Source organism: Larus michahellis, chromosome 13 (genome assembly GCF_964199755.1).
Source record: "Larus michahellis chromosome 13, bLarMic1.1, whole genome shotgun sequence".
Classification (NCBI taxonomy): domain Eukaryota; kingdom Metazoa; phylum Chordata; class Aves; order Charadriiformes; family Laridae; genus Larus; species Larus michahellis.
The window spans coordinates 5,538,654-5,557,315 of NC_133908.1; the positions used below are offsets into that span (position 1 = coordinate 5,538,654).

At 46.5% G+C, this 18,662-nt stretch overlaps 1 protein-coding gene across 3 annotated transcripts; it reads left to right on the forward strand.

Annotated features, from left to right (window-relative positions):
• The first annotated feature begins 110 nt into the window (after window positions 1-110).
• On the forward strand, window positions 111-13,047 carry ANHX (anomalous homeobox). 3 transcript variants are annotated; one of them, XR_012589754.1, is made up of 10 exons: window positions 111-278; window positions 1,833-2,103; window positions 2,729-2,853; window positions 3,074-3,197; window positions 4,462-4,648; window positions 5,130-5,262; window positions 5,539-5,837; window positions 6,323-6,385; window positions 10,137-10,224; window positions 12,114-13,047. XR_012589754.1 is itself a non-coding variant. In XM_074606256.1 (9 exons), exons 1-9 carry the CDS (start codon window positions 241-243, stop codon window positions 12,142-12,144), a joined length of 1,296 nt encoding a protein of 431 aa, XP_074462357.1. In that variant the 5' UTR covers window positions 111-240; the 3' UTR covers window positions 12,145-13,047. The 3 variants fall into 3 exon arrangements, 2 of the variants coding, with proteins under 2 accessions (XP_074462357.1, XP_074462358.1); XM_074606256.1 differs by lacking the exon at window positions 6,323-6,385; XM_074606257.1 differs by lacking the exons at window positions 10,137-10,224; window positions 12,114-13,047 and having other exon boundaries at window positions 6,323-6,473.
• Window positions 13,048-18,662: the final 5,615 nt, after the last annotated feature.

Here is an 18,662-nt window from a genome sequence, read left to right on the forward strand (position 1 = left end):
CTTCTTATGTCTAGCATGATAATGAAATGCTCAAAGTTCAGTGGTGGGGCTTTGTCCTTTAAGCATCCAGGACTTTCTATCTCCAGCTCTGGTTCTAGAACAGTGTCATACAGTAGGAGCAAGAAGCCAGTTACCATCCTGCGAGGCCAGCATCCAAGCTGAAGGAGAAATCAAGGGCAACCGAACACAAGATGCCGCTGGTTGGAGGAACAAGGGGGATTATGAGCAGATTTTTAGGCTATGTCTGCATGCAGCAAAGCGAAAATGCCTGCACTCAAGTATGTAGTCTTTGTCTTTGCAGAGAAAGTTTGCGTATGGCACGTGGACTTGGTGTGAGCTGGGTATTTAAGAGTGGGTTCAGGGTGGGTTGAGGCCCTGCATGTGGCGGGGCTGTGCATGGGAGGGAGGGCGGCTGACTCCTGCTGCGAGACTGTTACTGTTGCTATCTGTCCTTGCTAAATTGAAGTCAGTGGAGGGCGGACGCATTTGCCGTGGTGTTCAGACCCGATTCAAGGAAAATCACAGCAGCTTGAGTTTTACACCCTACGCTGAGTGTGGACAGCTTGGCTGTTGTTAGCCAGGGCCCACCTAGGGGGGCTGGGTTTGAGCTGCGTCCCTCTTTGCTCAGTTCGCCTAAGTGTGTCAGGATTATCGGTGCGTATCTCCACTAACATCTTTAAAAAAAAATACTCTCTACTATGAAAGCAACTTGCTGCCGTCTGTTCCCTGCGACTTTGCTCTGCAAGCAGCAGTGGCTCTGTGGAAGCCGTGTCAGCGGGGCGGGGGCGGAGAGCAGGGACAGCCCCTCACCTGGGGGCCGCTGGCGGCTCCGCACCTGCCGACCCGCATCGCTTCTAGAGCCGCGAACCTCCTCCCCGCCCCCCCTCGTTCCCCCTTCCCCCGCAGGAGGCTGCGGACACGGGTGAGGTTTCGGCCGCTGCGGGACCGGGCCTGCGGCCGTGCGGGGCAGAGCCGCCCCCGCGCAGCCCTACGCGCGTTCTCCCCGCGCTGCGGAGGGAGGGGGAAGGCCCTGCCGCCCTCCCCCGGGCGTACCGGGGCCCTGCCGCCCTCCCCCGGGGGACAAGTACCGGGGGGCGGCCGGTGCCGGGGCGGGCTCAGGCGCCCCGTCCTGCGTTTCACGCTGCCTCGGGCAGGGGACGGGGCTGCCGGGGTGTCCCTGTCGCTGCTCCTCCACCTCGCAGGTATTTTACAGCTTTTCCACCCTTTTGTCCCGGCCAGGGGGTGGGGTGTCCCCGAGGGGACCCGCCGGGTACGGGGCGGGAGGGGGGTGGATCGCGGCGGACCCCTTTCCCCAGGAGAACGGTCGAAAAAGAGCCCCGAGGGTCATTTGAGTTACACTTTGCTGTAGCTGCTGGCAGCCCCTGGTCTGTCCCACGCCGTTTTAGAGGAAAAAAAACTCATTAATTTCACCTGGGCTTAATGTTCTGGTTGTTTTAACCTGTAAGCCGTGGCTGTAAAGCTCCATGTTGTGATCTGGGGGCGGGGGGCCCGGGGGCGCACGCGTGTGCGGTGGCCGCAGCCGCAGCCACGACGGGACTAGCGCGGTGCGCTGCTCCCCGCGGCGGCCCCCCCGCTTTTGGGGCAAGCCTTAATGCATGGTTCTGAGCTCTGTTTTCTCAATTGCAAGCCTGGGGTGGTTTTAGCCTTTCAGGACTGCTTTAGGGCTAGTTTTATTGTGTTTTGAGGTTCTCAAGCTGCTTTTAACAGCGCAGTGAATTTCTTTAAAAAAAAAAAAAAAAAAAAGCTTACCGGGGAAGCTAAAAATAGGAGATAACAGTTTTTATCTAACCACAACTTTGTGCATTGCATAGAAAAGGCTTCCAACAGGAGATGAGAATGAAGCGGTTCATGGCCATGTTAAACAGGAATAAAAACAAGGATCCCCCGCCAACTAAGCTGCTGGAGCTGGCGGGACAGCTTTGCCAGGACCTCCAGGGCTCTTCTAGTCTGGAGAAGCTTGTTGGGGCCGTGATGGGATGCAAACACAAGATGTATTTTCTCACTAACGTCCACATTGTCCGAGCTTGCGTGTTCGTTCACATCCATAATGGGCAGCACGACGCAGCCTGCAGACTCCTGGAGGTAGGGATGTGTTCTTTGTTTCTTCAGTATTAGGAAAAACAGTAGAGCCGTTAGTGCAGAGGTACCCAAACTGCAGCACATGGAGCATTTCCAGCTGGCGTACGGCAGCAGAAGGTGATCTGTGTGCATCGGTTGACCCTGAAACACAGGACAAAGCCTCTGCTACAGGCAGTTACTATTAATCAGCCAAGGGGAAGAAGGTAACTGGGTGATTATGGGGTTGGTTGTAGTTTGTGAAAGCAGGATTTTTGTTCTCTAGTGTGGTGGTTCTCAGAGTTTTTCCACAAACTTATGACTCAGGACATAAAGGCCTTGGGGAGGCCAGGTCTAGAGGTCTTGGCAGGATGGGAAGATATGAGAAAGGCTGGATGGCACCACTCAGGGTGAGGGATTTTGTCCTCTGGATCTGGTAACATAGCCCTTTTCACCAGGGGAAAAGGAGGAATTAGGCAGGCAGCTCCCGGTGTGCATTAGAGAAGGCACGGTGAGCCATATGCTTGGTAATGCTACCGGCTTTGTCAAACCGTAGGAATCTCTGAGTAAGTTTCTAGTTGTTGAGGGTTTTCCCCTTTATAAGAAGCCTGACTACCTGGGAAGGGTTTGCTTACATACTATTTTGTTTTAGTGTTGCAAGGCAGAAGAGAAGGAGGAGCTGGTGCAACTTTGGCATGAGATTCACTACCGGAGGGTTATGGAGAAACACCACACGGATTTTCTGACACCACTGCAGAAATTCCGTTGCAGGAAGAGGTACGGCGGCATGGGGGAACCAAAATTTTTTTTCTCTGCTGTAGTTAGCAGATGCAGGGGATAGAGTTGCAGAGGCTCGTTTTGCATCTCAAGATGGCTGCTTCTCAGAGATTAAGTCTTTCTTGGTGTTTTGACCACTGGTGGCACTGTGAGAAAATTCCCATGAATGGGAATGACTCTTTTTTGAGTCCTTTTTAATCCTGTTTTCTCCTGCGTACAGGAATCCTCCACCTATTTCCCTTTGTCCTGAAGGTCTGAAGAATCGAAACTATTCAGAGGAAGTACGCCAGCAACTGCACAGGTTTGCTGCAGAGGTGACAACAAATCCAAACAAGAAACAGCGGGTAGGGATTACACTACTTCTAATCAAATCTCCTTGTCACGTAAAAGTAGAACTCTGTGATCAGGGGTCTATAACTGGTTTCATTCTAAATTCTTGTTTTCAGAAGCCACAGTGGGTGTAGGATTCCCAATATTTGATCTTTCCCTAAAGGTTTCTTTAAAAAAATCATCAAGTTCATGTTAAGAAATTTCACTTGCTTTGGACAAAAAGATCAGGGGAAATAATTTCCTCACTGGGTTTTTAACAGTTCTAATTTTGTAGTGATTGAGCATAGGCAGTGAAACAACCCTCACTCGGAAGAGCTATATTACACTGATAAATAGTTCTGACTTGACTGCATTATAGCCTATATAAAATTGCACTTTGCTTACCAAAATATACTTTGTACTGATTTATCACATTAAATTCACAGAATTTTAAAACATGATAGCCTGTCTTGATGTACGCATGTATCTACCTTATTGGGACAGGCACACATTTGTAATGAAAGTGATGTGAATTAATTCAGTAATCCTTGTTGCAAGGCGAAGGCTTCAGATTTTAAAGTCTGCCTCGCTGGTGCTCAATTTTTCCAACACCCTTCCCATATGAGGCAGGATGGGCTGGTGATTAGCTCTGCGATGTGAAGATGGGTTATTTCCTATCCTTTTCACAAAGCAGCAACAACTTGCAAATTTTTGTTTAAAAAAACCAACAGTCTGAATTGGGAGCATAATGAAGTTGCATGATTAAGCCCTAAAAGGTCAGGATATGATCACTTACACATTAATTTTCCAGTACGTTCTTCACTTACGTGATGTCATTATTTAACAGTTTAATACAACAGAATTTTTTCTCTGAATGTGATACAGATGTTTATACTGCTCACAGTTTGTGAAAACTATTTAATGCGGTAAATACATTAGTGTTTATCCTATTAGTGTCACGTTAGTGATGTGGAGCTGTCGTTCTGGGGGAAGAGCGTGTTTTGGTGAGGTTTTACGTTTAAATACGGCAATCTAAAATAGCAGTATATGGCTTCCCTTAGCAAACAAATTGACTAGGGGAGCAGGGTGGGATGTGTGTCTTCCAGCAACTCTTTTAAGTTTACAAATCGGTCTCCTCAATGGGATCCACATAAATTTATCGGAGACCTAGTGAATGAATGTCTCTGGGTTTGAAAGCTCTTCTGCTGGGCTGCTTTTGGAATTGAAGGGGAAAGCCTGATTATTTGGATGCGGTTTATTTTTTTTCCCCTTGATCTCTCCCTACACCTGGGTTTGCAGGAGGGATTGGCTCGGGATATGAACCTGCAGCCAACTCAGGTCTATAATTGGTTTGCAAATTATCGACGACGACAAAAATCCTGCCTCCCTCGTAAGGAAAAGCTCAACAACTTGTGTCCTGAGAGGGCTTTGACATGCCACGCAAAGGAGCAGCAGGATAAAGGATCCTACACTCCACAAACTGCAGGTTCGTCTCTTCCTAATGGACTTAGAATGTGGTCCAGAAAGCTGAAAAACAATTTTAAATTCGCTCAGGAAGGGAAGGATATTCCTTCACCACAACAGCATCTATATGCTGATGGATCAAATGGACATTGGAGGACTCTACTTCGGTGGAGCACCTCGTTGTTTGGCTAGAGGCTGTCACTCTGTAAAAGGAGCAGACATTAAGGCCTGTGTAAGGACAGGTGAAAAGAGATGCCCATCTGGGAAGGGGTACCAAGTGAAAGCAAATACATGGGAGGCAGCAGGTTTTTAGCTCTCAGATTCTGGGATCAGGGCAGTACTCCAGTAAAACCCAGTATTTCCATACCCCTTCACAGAATCTTGACCAAACTTCAGTCACAGGGAATAAGAGGGTCTTGCTGCATTTGGCAAATTAGACTTGTTTCATTGCTTTTTGGAGTAACTGTTAGTGTTCCTTCACCTGCCCGGCCTGCACCTTTCAGATGGATCTTGTGTAGGCACCGTCTCTGAGCAAATGGAGATAACCCTCATGCCCTGTGACCCAGGGTGGGAGCAGTCAGCTGCAGATCTGGATAAGCCTCCTCAAGGAACGTATTTAAAGATGCTGGAATCCAGGTGATGTATGAAAAAGCCTTTACAGGGACAGTTCAGAGGTGAAGCAACCTTTAAACTTGTTAATGGAACTGACTTTCATGTCAGTAGTTCCCAGGGGACATCACTTAGGAGTCTTGAGTCTGTCGATGGGAATGGTCCATGCCCAGCATCAGGCAGGCAGAGCACCCAGCAGTTAATCTCCCAGCTGTCAAGGGCAGGATTCAAAGGTTTAGCTGGGGGGTTCACCCTCTTTGCAAAACAGTATGTCTGGCTGATTCATTTTCTCCATCATTACAGCTTTATGCAGAGCAGTGCGCTGTATGAAGCGAGGACAAGCAAGCCTTTCACCACTCACAACATGGAACAACCCGTAGCTTTTTGCACTGAGGCTGTGCTGGAACCAGGAACCTGCTTCAACGCTGCTGTCCTGCAGCCCAGAGAAGCAGCAGGCAGTACTGATGCCAGCTCCCAGCTGGATAACTTTGTCCTGTGCTCTTGCGGGTGCTTTACCTTCCCAGATGAACGGCTGCCCACGTGGCAGCCCCCTTGCAGCACCAGAGGAGTCTCTGGCTCCGTGTGGACCTCAAGCATAGAAGGTTAGTAAAACTGCACCTAGATTGTTGACCTTAAGAGTTTTCAAGCTTCTCTTCTCTTTGGTGTGAACACTTGCTCACTTACACAGCTTTACGATGTCATGACAAATGGGAGCAGGGCTTATCTTGAGCTCTGGAGTTCTGTTCCCATAGTAGCTCGGTGAGAAAACCTGTTAGTTTAAGGTGTTAAAACAGACATTCTTACCTACTCTTTTGTTTAAACTGTAACTGTTTCCATAAGATAGTACTTTTCCGGCAAGGTGGATTCCTTTTGGCATTTCCATGGGAAGAATCCCTTCAGGTGTTGTCTTCTCACCCTGTCAGTTTGCAAACTTCTGGGTTTTTAAATGATGGTCCTTCTTAAGAGATTGCCTGAGCAGAGGTTGAGAACTTCTTAACTGTGATGTGGTGGTCATCTTTGGCAACACATTCTCCTTTTCCTTTCTGATATTCTTTCTCTCTCCCTCTCTTCTTTCCTTCCTGTCCAGTCTCCAGTCTTGTTTGACATTCCTGCCATCTCCCTGTTCTTCAGAACAGCCTTGATAAGATACGTAAGTGATGTCCACCTGCTTCTGCTGTAGGTCTACAGAACAGAAAGTGCTGTGACTGCCATTCACCCAGCCTCTGGGGAACGTGGAGCAAGGAGCGGAGGAATAGCTGGGTCAGAGGTTGGGGTCATGTTATCTGTAATTGTCTTTAATACAAGCATTTATTTCAGCAGGTATCAGAGCTCCCTTGAGCAGAGTCCCTCAAGGTGGCTGTATTGAGGCCAGTTCAGGAAGACTCATTCAGCAGTCAGATTTAGAGGTTGAAAGCTTCATCCTTAGAGAAGGACAGCTAGGGACCCTGGAATCTATCCTTCCCCACAGGTAAAGGGAGCAGAAAGCACAGGGCTTCTTAAAGGCAGGGGTAACAATGATGCTGTGGGTCTAACCTTGTCCTGATCCCCCTGTTGAAAGGAGTTGCAGAAAGAATGTGGTGATGCATCTCATTCCAGGGGCCTTGACTCTCTCCTTGCGTCCATCATATTTTGCAGATGTTTTCATCTGTGCACTGGCAATGGGAAATGCTGTATAAGTGTATATGTGTTTTACAGTTAGTGTAGCACAAAGGAGATCCAGGACCAGCCTCATCAGGAAAGATATGAACCCCTCTTGTTAAAGCAGGTTTAGCTTCTAAGCTGTTTGCCTGTTTTTTCTTTTTGGCAGAAAATCATAACCTATACCGATGCAGTGAGGGCTGGTTCCGTGGGCTGCGTTGGTAGGGCCCATGCTTAATCCTAAAATAGTTTTTGTAGCTTCATAACCTCATGACAAGATTATTCCATAGTTCAAGCTTTCCAAATTGGAAGACAGAAAGACAGGCACTGTTCTGTCTTTCTGTTTTCCACCTGTAACAAATGTTTCAGACTGCAGGTTTTCTCTGGGACTTGAGATAAATTCACAGAACACAAAACAACAAAAATCTGTGCCATCTTCCGTATGTTATACAACTTCCATAATGTTACATAAAAATGAACACTGCCAAACAGACATGATGAGGTTCCTTTAATTTATTGATCTGCAAGACAGAACAGGAGCCGTACCCCCATTTCATAACCCTTCTGCTTGACACTGTCCAGCATTTGTGGAGGCATGACCCTGTCAATAACGTGTCAAAGAGGTGGGTAGAAGCTGTTTTATTCCCGCTTCATAGAAGAGGAAGCAGAGGCGCAGAGAGGCTTTGTGGCTTGTCAAACAACAAGGGAAGGCAGTGATTCACTAGAGATAAAGATAGGTGGTTTTTTTGCCACACGGTTCCCTACTAAAAACACTTCTGCCTTTTACCCCTGTTTTCCAGTTGGCTTGGTGCCTGCAGTTCACATTCACGTCAGACTCCTCGCTCTGAATTGCTGGGGGGAGCCCAGGTCTGGGACTTGTAAACCCCCCTCAGTCTGTGTGTTGGGATTCGCAGCTTTAAACAGTGGCTGAAGATCATGAAAGATCAGTGAGGCTGGCAATATTTTGGCTGGATTTAAAATTGCATGTTCTGCCTCCAGAATGAGCTCATGTTTATTTTTAAAATATGTTCCGCCAGTAGAAGAAATCTATGGTGAATGTCTCCTTGTTGGGTATGTCTGCTGTGCCAGGAATCCACGCACCCTTTATCATATTCCTGGCAGGGACAGGACTTGAGGCTTCGTTGACACCTTCTGGTGAGGATATAGTTATTTGAACCCTGTTTAGTGGCCTGGTCCAGCTGCCCCCAAAACCTTGAACTCCCCAAAGTGCCATGAATGCTATGGAACAGCAGTCTCTTTAGAAATGAGCGATGCTTAGGCTGCCGTTTCATCTTGGCCTGTTTGCAGTTTCTCTCTAGGGAGCCAGGAGACCTTGCGTGGATAGTCTTGGTCACTGCTCAGTGAACGGCAGTGAATGAGGATCACCTTTGTTATCGGGCAGAGCCCTCTAACAGAGTTACTGGATTAGAGAGAAGTATTGTGTCACCAGGGTCACATTTAGCGATAATGTTGCAATGGGCATCACTCATCCGAGGACTCATGAAGGAGTCAACAGCTTAAGCTGTGAGGCAAGTGAGTGTTGCTATCCTGGAAAGACAGGGCAGCGAAGTTATCCCTGCTTTACAGATAAGAGTAGAGCACGGAGAAGGAAATTGTTTATCCAAGGTCACCCACCTGGAGCGGACTCAGTGTTATGCTCTCACTGCCTTGCCAGCACCTGTAAGTGCAGGAGTAGAGCTACAAGTCAGCCAAAGGACCCTTAATCTGCTTGTCTCATTTTTAAAGGTGCTCACCTAGAAAGGACTTGGCCTGAAAGCTTATTAGAACAATTCCTGTTGATTTCTTTCATGGGCTTTTTACAGTCAGTCCTACGCACTTGGGCTGTATCCAAACCTCTGATGATCTACAGGGCTGTGAGGTGGGAGTGTGAGGGGGAGCCAGGCTGGGAGCTGACTGTCTCCATCTGCTCCTGCTGCCTGACAGGAGAGTTTGATCCAGCTAGCGAACGGGAAGTCCCTGCGGGACACCAACCAGATGCTCGCCTTTACAGATAGTGGTGTCATATCCTCTTCACTCCTTGAGCTGGGACAGGTGGAAGGTAGCCCAGCTAATGGTTCATGCAGAATATAACTCTCTTGTGCCTCACATTTCAAACAGAAAAGCACGCTGAACTCTCTGGAGCAAGACAGACTGCATTTATGAGCCAGCATATTGATTTAGAAAACATCAATGCTGAGATGTTCGTTGCAGCTTACCGCTTCTGCCTGCATTTTTAGGATTCCAGCTCAGAGTGCTAGGAATCCTCCTGCTTCCAGGCTTTCCCCTCTGGATAACCCAGCACCCTGACACTGTCAGGCAGCAAGTCCAAAACGTGCTAAAGGAGGCCACCGTTTGGCGTGTTGTCTAATTAAATCTCAGAATTTGTTGCGAAGGGCATTGTCCATGTGGTGTAAGTGGGCTATGAAAAAGCATGAGACGCATTCGTGGGGGAGCAGGGGGTCGAGTCTATTCGTCGTTAGTGCATGTAATTGCCTGGATGCAGCCTCCAGCAGAGGAGCTTCAAGACTGATTGCTGGAACCTGGGGGCATTCCAAGAAAGGGCAACTAGACACTTGTCCTGTTTCTACTTTCTTCCTACGCTCTATTAGTTGGCACCTTTGGTCTGGGCCTGTGTGGCCATTCATACCACGGGAGTGGTATGGGCAGTGGTGTTGGAGTATAGATACTTTTGAGTTGGTGAGGAAGGGAGAGAACATCCCATCGTCAAGTACCCAGTGTCTCCTCCCTGACCCAGTGCCTGCAGACTGTGACCGCTTTCGAGAGGTTGGCGGAGCCCCCGAGGGAGGTGTGGACGGGGAGCCATGGCCCCAGACGCTCTACTGGCGGCCTTGAAAAGCTGTAGCAGAATCTTAGCCAATGTTGTGGCTATGTCTAAAGCCACACGTTTGTATGTTTTGACTCTTAAGATCTGTTTTGGTTTTTTTTAAATATGTTCCAGGAAAGACACATTTTGGTAGACATCTCTTTCTTTCTGGCAAATGTTCTTGGGGCATAAAGGAAAGCTGCAAATCGAGATGTCATTCCTGTATACTGCTCCTGGTCAGGCTAGTCCCCCCAGGGCAGAATCTGTATTTTCAGGCCATAACAATTTGGAGAAATGGGGCACGTTTGTAGACAACTCAACAGAACTCTATTGAATTAATAGTCCTGCCAGCAGCCCCTCTTGACCTGCTGCAAAACATTACAGTAAGTGGTGAGTAGAGCATAAATACAAATGCATTTGTGTATCGTATTTTCTCCAGTTCCTGTCAGAGTGTGTTTGGCAAGCCTCAGTGCCTACCTGTTCCTGCACCCTGCATGGAAGAAAGCCAGGCCTTGGGACAAAGCCAGGTAAGAGAACACACCTGATGTTCAGAGACAGGAGCTTAGCCCTGCACACGCTGTCCAGCTGTGGCTCTCACACAAGAGGTGTGAATTCTCACATCATATCTAGTGTGGAACATATCTGATCGAAGCATACCTTTGGAATCTGGTTCAGAGCAAGCTGGGCATTCCCTGGGTGGCATCCAGCAGATGCTAGGAGGAGAGGTGGTTTTGTTGTTTTTTCCACTTGGATTGCTTATCAGACCCTGATTTTACTAAATGTGTCATTGAAATGATGTCCACAGCAACCTGTGCAGGTCCACAGTGTCATTTACATTTTGAGCAACGGAGGGCTCCCCTGGCCCTGTGGAAAGCAGCTGGCAGAAGATGGCTGCTCCAGCATCCTCTCTTCTGAGGGGTTCTGCGGAATTTGACTGCTCTCTCAGACCTCTTAAAATCTTTCATTTCCAAGTCTGTGTTATTGCTGAGGGAAAGGGATTTTGCGCTGTTCCGAGATGGCTGATAGCAGTGTATGCTAAATAGGAAATGATAAAAGAAGTTACTTCTGTGATCTGGATGCAGTCTGCATGCCTTCTTATGGTGATTTTAAGGCAGTGGAAAATATATGTTAGAAATCTGGTGCTTTCAAGGGGATGGGAACACTTCTGTGAATTAAATGTTACTTAAAAATAGGACCCAAGAAAGCCCTATCTAAACTGTACCTTGAGCTATTTCTTGGCTTCATGCGTGTTGGTCTGCCAATCAGTTAGCATCCATTTCTGTTTCTCTTGCAGCGTAAGCTGATGGAGAAAAGCTTTTTAAAAGAGATTTTGAAAAGCAGGAGACTGGAAGTGGCTGCAACTCTGAGGGCAGTAACAGAACCTCTTTTGAGCCTTTGAAAGCATCAATATAAAGATCTGTATCTTGGAAAGTGGCCTTTTTACCAGCTATAATGTGAGCCAGACGAGTAGGAAAGCTTTGGGCATTAATAATGAATGAGCCTTTTCTAAGATTTCCAGAGCATGCAGTCTGTAGCTGGAGTTTTCATCCTGCTATTTTGCATTCTTGCACTGATTTTGCAATGGTGTAGAAACATGACGCTCGGTGCAAATGTGGGCTGGGGAGCAGGGTGCTGTGTGATGCCTGCAGATGTCAAAAGGGGACATTTTCAGATCTTTGTAACAATTACTCAGTTCTGGAACTGAGAAAAGCAATTTTTGTGTATTTTAATGTGTGCTGTAGGAAAAGGAAGAGCTTGAATGGGTAAATGATTTTATAGTGTTCTACAGACTTCCTGGGCACTGTTTCTTGCTGAATCACCTTGCCCTGGGCTTGTTGCAGGAATATGCAGATGTTTGGTTCCCATGTCTGAACCACAGGGGTGCAGAAATACATCTCCTTTTGTCCACACATCACTTCCAATTTGCTTTTCATAGATCATGCATCCTATCAGAGCCAAAATGAGAGTAAAACAAAACAAGCAAGCAAACAAAAAAAGTTAATTTTTGAGATATTTCTTTCCCTCCTGGAACAGAGCTTCCTTGTTCAGGTGATCACTCCCTTCTTAATTATTTCGGCCTGGACTTACCTTCTGTCATTTACTTGCTTTTATAGGAGCCAGTGCCTTGGGCAAAGGGAAGGGAATCGCTCTTCTCTGAGTTACGAAGAGTTGAATCGTGCACTGATTGTGCTTGTCATTCTTACACCCACGTGCTGTACAGATGGACTACTGTACCTGAGCTTAGAGGGGAACAAGGACTCTGTCCCTTTGTGCCCACAGCCCTCACCGTTGGCATTCCCTCCCACTGTAGGGCCTTGTGCTCCTCTGTGTCTGCCCAAAAGAGCTCTTCCACCGCGAGCAGCCGCATCAGTACAGATGGGATGTGGTGAAACTGATTCCTTCCCATGTCTTTCAGGTCCCGGAGGATCCGGTTGGTGACCCAGTAACCAATGACACGTTCTGGGCAGCATGGCTGCTCTTTGAATTCTCCGCTGGGGGACGGATGTGACCTGCCTGCAGAGATGCTCCGTGTGGTCTGCACTTCCCCAGGAAACACCACATCCTTTCCTGTTTTTTTTTTTTTTCAGATGAATGAGGTGTTTAACATGAAGATGAATAGTGAGGTAGAAGGATGAAGACTCTTTCTAATAGTTACAAAGTTTGTTTTAGTTACAGTTCTATTAAGGATTTTGCAAAGGATAGAAGAAATCAAAGGTGCATTGTGAATTGTAGGCTTTTACTGGAACAGTCTGAAGCTTCACTGTTAGATGCTAAAAATATCGAGTCACTAGTTCTGTGGCAGTTATGTATTTCTACCCATAGCACCGGTCAGGTCCGAGTCCTTCGTTACATCATGAAGGTAAATGAAGCTCCTTTACTCAAAAAGAGTAAAATTTAGTTACATTGCTTAGCAGTGGATATTGGATAACTTTTTCTCAGGCCTGGAAAAGAAGGTCTCAGCTAAGTGCTGGTAAAATACTGCTATTTCTTATCCCTGCATTTTTGTTGTACTGCTAGGTGTAACTTCTGGAGCGTTCCATGCTCTGCACTGCCACTGATGACAAACTGCAGCACGGCAGAATTTTCAGTGCTCAAGTCAAAGGAGCAGGAGCCATTGTGTGAGAGCGTATGGACGCCAGCCAGACCCTTGATGCAGGTTTAAAACTAACGCTGCAGGTCGTTGGGCAGTCTTTTGGGTATTTTCCCTAAATATTACTGCTATTTTTTTAAAATCTGTATTAAAAAAGGGGTAATACTTGCCAAAACTCCAGCCCCTGGATACATGAAGTAGATGCCTCCAGTACCTTTTGTAATGAAGTTAGCAAATAAAGGTTATGAATGACTCTTTCTCCAGGGTTTGTTTTTCAAGGTAAGGCTGTGAAGTGATTACTCACACAAGGTATTTAATTCTAGATTAAAACCCTGTCACCAGCTGCCCTGGGTACACCTGTGTGTGTCGAGACCCTGATCCTTCTGTTCTTTTGGTGGATTTCACTCAGAGGGCCATTTTCTTGTTGTGGGAGGTGTGTTAAGAACAGCGGTGTTTGGGACGGGTTATACGCTTGTTCCCTTCAGCAATGGGCCCTTGGGAGAGCCCCAGAACCCCCTGCGGGAGGCGCTGGCCCGGTCCCGGCTGACCCGCTCCCGCCGGAGCGCGCGGGTCAGCCGCCGCTTCTGACGGACTCGGGCCACGCGCCCTTCCCGCCGCTCTGCCGGCCGCGCGCCGCCTTCCTGCTTCATCGCCATTGGTCGGCCGCTCCGCCGCGCCGGTAGCAACAGCGACAAATATATCCTTGCCGCTTTCTGATTGGCTGTCGCCTCCCGCCGAGCCATAGCAACAGGGAGCGGGGCGCGCGGCGGCCGTTGGCGAGGTGAGGGGAGGCGGGGAGCGCGCGCGGCCGGGCTGAGGGAGCCTCGGGGCTGCGCCGGAGACGGGCGAAAAATAACGCTCCAGGCGCAGGAGGCAGCTACACCCGGCGCTGCTGCTGCTGGTGCCGACGCCAGGCGAAAGGTATCGCCATCCCCACCACGCCGCGTTAAATCCGTTTACGAGGCGTTTGCGCTGCGGTGGACAAGAGCTGCGTCTCCTCTGCGGCCTGTGGTGGAAAGAAAACACGACCCTGTCATGCGCCAGCTTGCCAAACGGCTTTCAGGCAGAAGCTGCAGCCCCGTAGCAAAATTCACACTGGATCCCGATAGATTTTTGTATGAGACCCCAAATCAGGTACTTTATTTCTCACCCCTAATGATGTGACATGTCACTATGATTACTATGATTTAGCTCGTCAATAGTATGTAATACATGTGGCTGAAAGCTAGGGCCGTTACATTTCCCTGCTGTTGAATGTTGAGGTAAAGAGGAATGATGCCTCTCTTACAATGAGACATATTTTCAGTTCCTTTCAAATATTTAGTGGTGTTCCCTGCCAGGGAAGATGATAAAGATTAGATTAATGCTACTCCACCTGTACAGAAATTTTAGGTACCTGTCATTCAAAATGAAATAGATTATATTCTAAGAAAACAACCCATGCTAGGGAATGCAGGTATTTTGGTTTTGGAGGTGACTGACCTTTGCCCTACTGTGTTAACAATACCAGTGTCCTAAGGCCTTGTAAGTTTGTTTGTTTGTTTGTTTGTTTTTAATAGTTCAAGAACACAGTTGTTTCGACTTTTTAATTAAAAAAAAGAGGTTCAATCTACTAGAATTCCTAAGGAGTACTAGAGCAACACGTCTCTTCCAAACTTAAATCTGAAAAAGGCTTTGCAGCTAAAGCAGAATTAAAGCTTTTTCTCTTACACTTAATGAATTTCATTTCCAAATTTGTCACAGTTGTTCTCTGGAGGACAATTAAATTTTCTAGGTCATTTCCCAGATGAAATAACTTATTACTCTTATAGAAATTTATGTTAGATGATTCAAAGCTTGGTATGTAAAATCCAGCAAATTAAAAGTATTTCTCTTTAAGAGATGTGAGATGGTTGAAGTATATTCTGGCCCACTAGCATCTTTGCCCTGTGCCACCTGGATATCGAATCTGTAAAAAACACTTTTGAGGAGCTAATTGCATTTGGACAAGAATTTGTAAGCTGTGCCTACAGATGATCTCACAGGACTTGACCGTGCTGAGTTCCAGGTAGCTGAGCAGCATTCGGAGGTGGGCTGCTACTTCCCCATCTGTGAGCTAGAGCAGGTGGGATGCATAGCCATGCAGTAGAGTATGAGATCGAGTGACTCTGATGAACACCAGTGATGTTTCGCTTTTGGCCTTCTCTGCCTGTGCTGCAGGATGGAGGTAGTCTTTGAAGGACGGCGTAGTGGAGTTTTTTATATTGTATTAGCATTGGGCTAGCATTTGAATTGTTCCGTTTGTGTCTTACCTCATTCTTGTTTCCTAGGTGTGATTTGCATCCCTGTCATGTTCTGGTTTCCCTCTCCTACCATATGTAGGAAGCTCTGGATGTGTTTATGTTGTTCTTCCTTGGAGCTGTAATTAGAAGCACTGTGGCTGACCTGCCCTGAGCTGAACGTAGTGTACCTGCTGTTGTTATTCCTCCTCCTCAACACGGCATGGCCTATCAAATGAAGGAGCTTGCCCTAGATAGAAAAAACAAAGCCGTTTTGATCTTAAAATGCATATAAGGGCCCAAAGAACAGTATGTGTATGTGTTAATGGATCACAGAAAGGGGATGGGAATCTAGGAGCACTTTGAGAAGTTCTGTTACTTAGCTGTCACTGAGGTGAGGAGGACACTTTCCCAATAGGCAGGCATCCATATTTTCCAGTGCTGCTGCTGGAGTCTCTTGTTCTGGATGCCTCTGTTCTGGAGGCTCAGCTTGCTTGGGGCCTCGTTTTCAGAGGAAGTGAGCATTTATGTAGCGGCTCAAGTAGGGCACCCAGAATAAGAGGCCACTTTTGAAAATGTTGGCAAAGGCATTTTGTTTTATCTCTGCACTTCATTAGTCTTATGCCCAAAGTCTTTCATGTTGTGTTCTACAGTGGAAGGTCATTGTTTCAGATCAATCATTTTCAGTGGGATTTAGTTCTAAATCAAACTAATCCACTTTGGTAAAGTTTGAAGAGCAGTAAAAATTCATTTGTTAAGACAGATCTGACCTTATTTTTTAAATGTGGCTGCTGATGCTGAGTCGTTAATTGTGTATGCCCAGCATGAGGTGTCCAGAAATGCTGGACATCTAAATTCTGATCTTATCTGTAGGCTGCAAATGCTCAGCACCTCTGAAAAAAAAACCCCTGGGATTTAGTAGGATTGGTTGTTTTTTTGGTTTTTGTTTTTTTTTTTTACTTTCAGTATTTATTTAACATAGGTTGGGATCTTTCCATTTTACATGTAGAGCCTTTTTTCATTATGGTGCTCTGGTGACAGCTTCTGATAAGCAGGCTTTTTCATGTTTTCCTGTTTATGTTTGTGATTTCTGTTTACTTTCCTTTGATTACCTAAAGAATAAACCACATTCTTCTATCTGGACAGGACTAGCGACCGCTGTGGTCTGAAGCAGCTCATGAAGAGTTAAAGCTGCTTCCAATTAGCTACTGTGCTCTCCACACTTAAAGAAACCCCCACAACTGAGCATGCTTCACAGCCTCCTGTGCATAGCCCTGAATCATTCTGGCAAGTAAAAACACTGCCATAATCTTTTATTCAGACATAACGCTTATTCTTCACTGGACTCTGAAATGAGCAAGTGCTTGAAAATAGCACATTTTGCCAGAGAGTTCTGAGGATTTATCAGCTCATGTCTGCACAGGACTTTGAACGTGCAACTGTGTGTGAATGCCGAGTGGTATTAAATATGCTGCAGTGATCCCAAATAGGTTTCGGTATACAGCCCTAACCTTTCCCATGCAGGAGCAAGAGCTTCACAGGTTTTGTAAATCGCTGCCCTTTGTTTTAAGGATCTTCCCATGTTGGTGAATAGATATACAATGTACTTTACTACAATTCACTGCATGAACCCCATTGCTGCTGAGCAGCACTTCTGCAGTGTAATCTTTCTCCCTTCATTCTAGGCTTTACCTTTGAGTTATGAGGGAGGTTCTGTAAGAATGATTCAAGATTAATATGAAATTGAAATATGACAAATAGTAGAATATTTTCACACACACGGTGACAGCCTAGAGGCTTCTGTTGCTCGTTAAACTGTGGTGTATCATTGAAATTATAGTCCTTTGTGGTTCGGGGAAGAATCATCACACTTCAGCTACACCCACTCCTATCTCGTGCTCTGATCTTATCCTTGGTTACAACACCTTTCCTCCCTGATGCACACTGATCTCACTTTACTGGGGGGGTGTGCTGACAGGATTCTAACAATAACAATTATAGATAGTCCTAAGCCTGTGAAACAATCTGTCCTTACAGCACTATCTGAACATCATGCCCCATGTAAGTGCCAGTCACAGTGTTTCCAAGATCAGATGCCCACAAACTCTCCATCTCTCTCTCTCTGCTGTGTGTATCTCTACTTCCTTTGCCGTGATGGGGGTTAACCTCCCCCATCAATTGCTAGTTGCTGCTGTTCTCTCTGTTTTTCAGTGTGTCGTCCCCAGGACCTTTATCATTTATCAGTTCCCTAAATAAAACTTTTCCTTGCTGTAGAGAGGGAAGATTGTTTGCTCCAGGGATGAGGAGGATGTTAGTGGCAGGGACTTTGTAGTGCCACTGCTTTAGTTCCACGAGTCTGAGGAAGGGTGCATGCTTCCTCACTGCTACCAGGGCAACCAAAAGGGGAGCCTTTCCACCATGGGGAAAGGCATGGGCTACTTTCCTTATCGTGTTTCCTCTTTGCCTTGTAGCTCTGTTCCTCAGCTAAACACCAGCACTGGGGAGACTGCCTCTGAGTCTGCTTTGGTGTCCCCAGTGCCCCTGTGCAGAGCTGAGCAGTGAACTAGAATGGCATTTCAGCAGGGAGCTATTTGTGGAACATCGGTGCTGTCCAATAATCAGATACGCCTGTGGAGCAGAGCCACTGCCTTAGGTCATGGTGCAATTTTCAGTACCATGAGTTTCTCCATCTACAGATTCTTGCTGGGTGTGGTCATGGTGCCAACAGCTCTCAATCCTGCCTCATGAGAGCAGCATTTCTGAGCTTTGCTGGGAATCGCGGAGCTCTGTAGCATCATGTATGATGTCTGGCATCTGAGCTCATTAGTGGAACCACAAAGTTAGGTGGTGTTTTGCACCCCATTCAGCACTCTAGTGAAAACCCTGCTGACATGCCCATTTCCTTTCTGTTTTTTATTTTTAAGACATTGTAACTCAGCTTATAAATATTGTAGCAGATTAAAACTTGTTGTCTGAGCTCTAATTTGTTTTTATTTGTACCTCTATAGATCCATGGCGCTGCTATTACGGCTGAAGATCCAGACACTGTACGCGCAGGAGAATATAGGTACTCTCCCACAGACCTTCTGAGTGTGAAGTGCAATCTCTGCACTTTCTTTAGGGTACAGTCAGACTGTAGGAATGCTGCATACAAGGTTGCCTTATTTTAGCATTTTCCTTGCAACTGTTGCATTTAGACATGTATCTGGTTTTAGAGCAATGAGGTGATGTATCACCTTGTGGATTCAAGGTTAAGAATTTTTGAGGTGCTTTAAACTGAGAAATAGCCATTATATAGAAGCTTCGATTAAGAAAACCATAAGCATTTATTAAGAATGTTTTTGTGTGTGTTTAGATATATCCACGTATATTTGTCAGATTAATGCAGATTGTCTGATTCAGTGGGTGAATAACTGGTTTTAAAAATACTTCATAATCTGTTTCCCTCGGGAGCCTGAAACTGCTGTACGAGACTGGAGAGCTTTTGGTAAGACCCTACAGCTTTTCAGAACTGTTGGAGCACTTTGCAGAATGACTAATCTCTACTAAGAAGTTACTGTAACTGCAGAGTTTCCAAACCGGTGAAGGGTATTGGGCATTTTGGGGTGGCCCACCT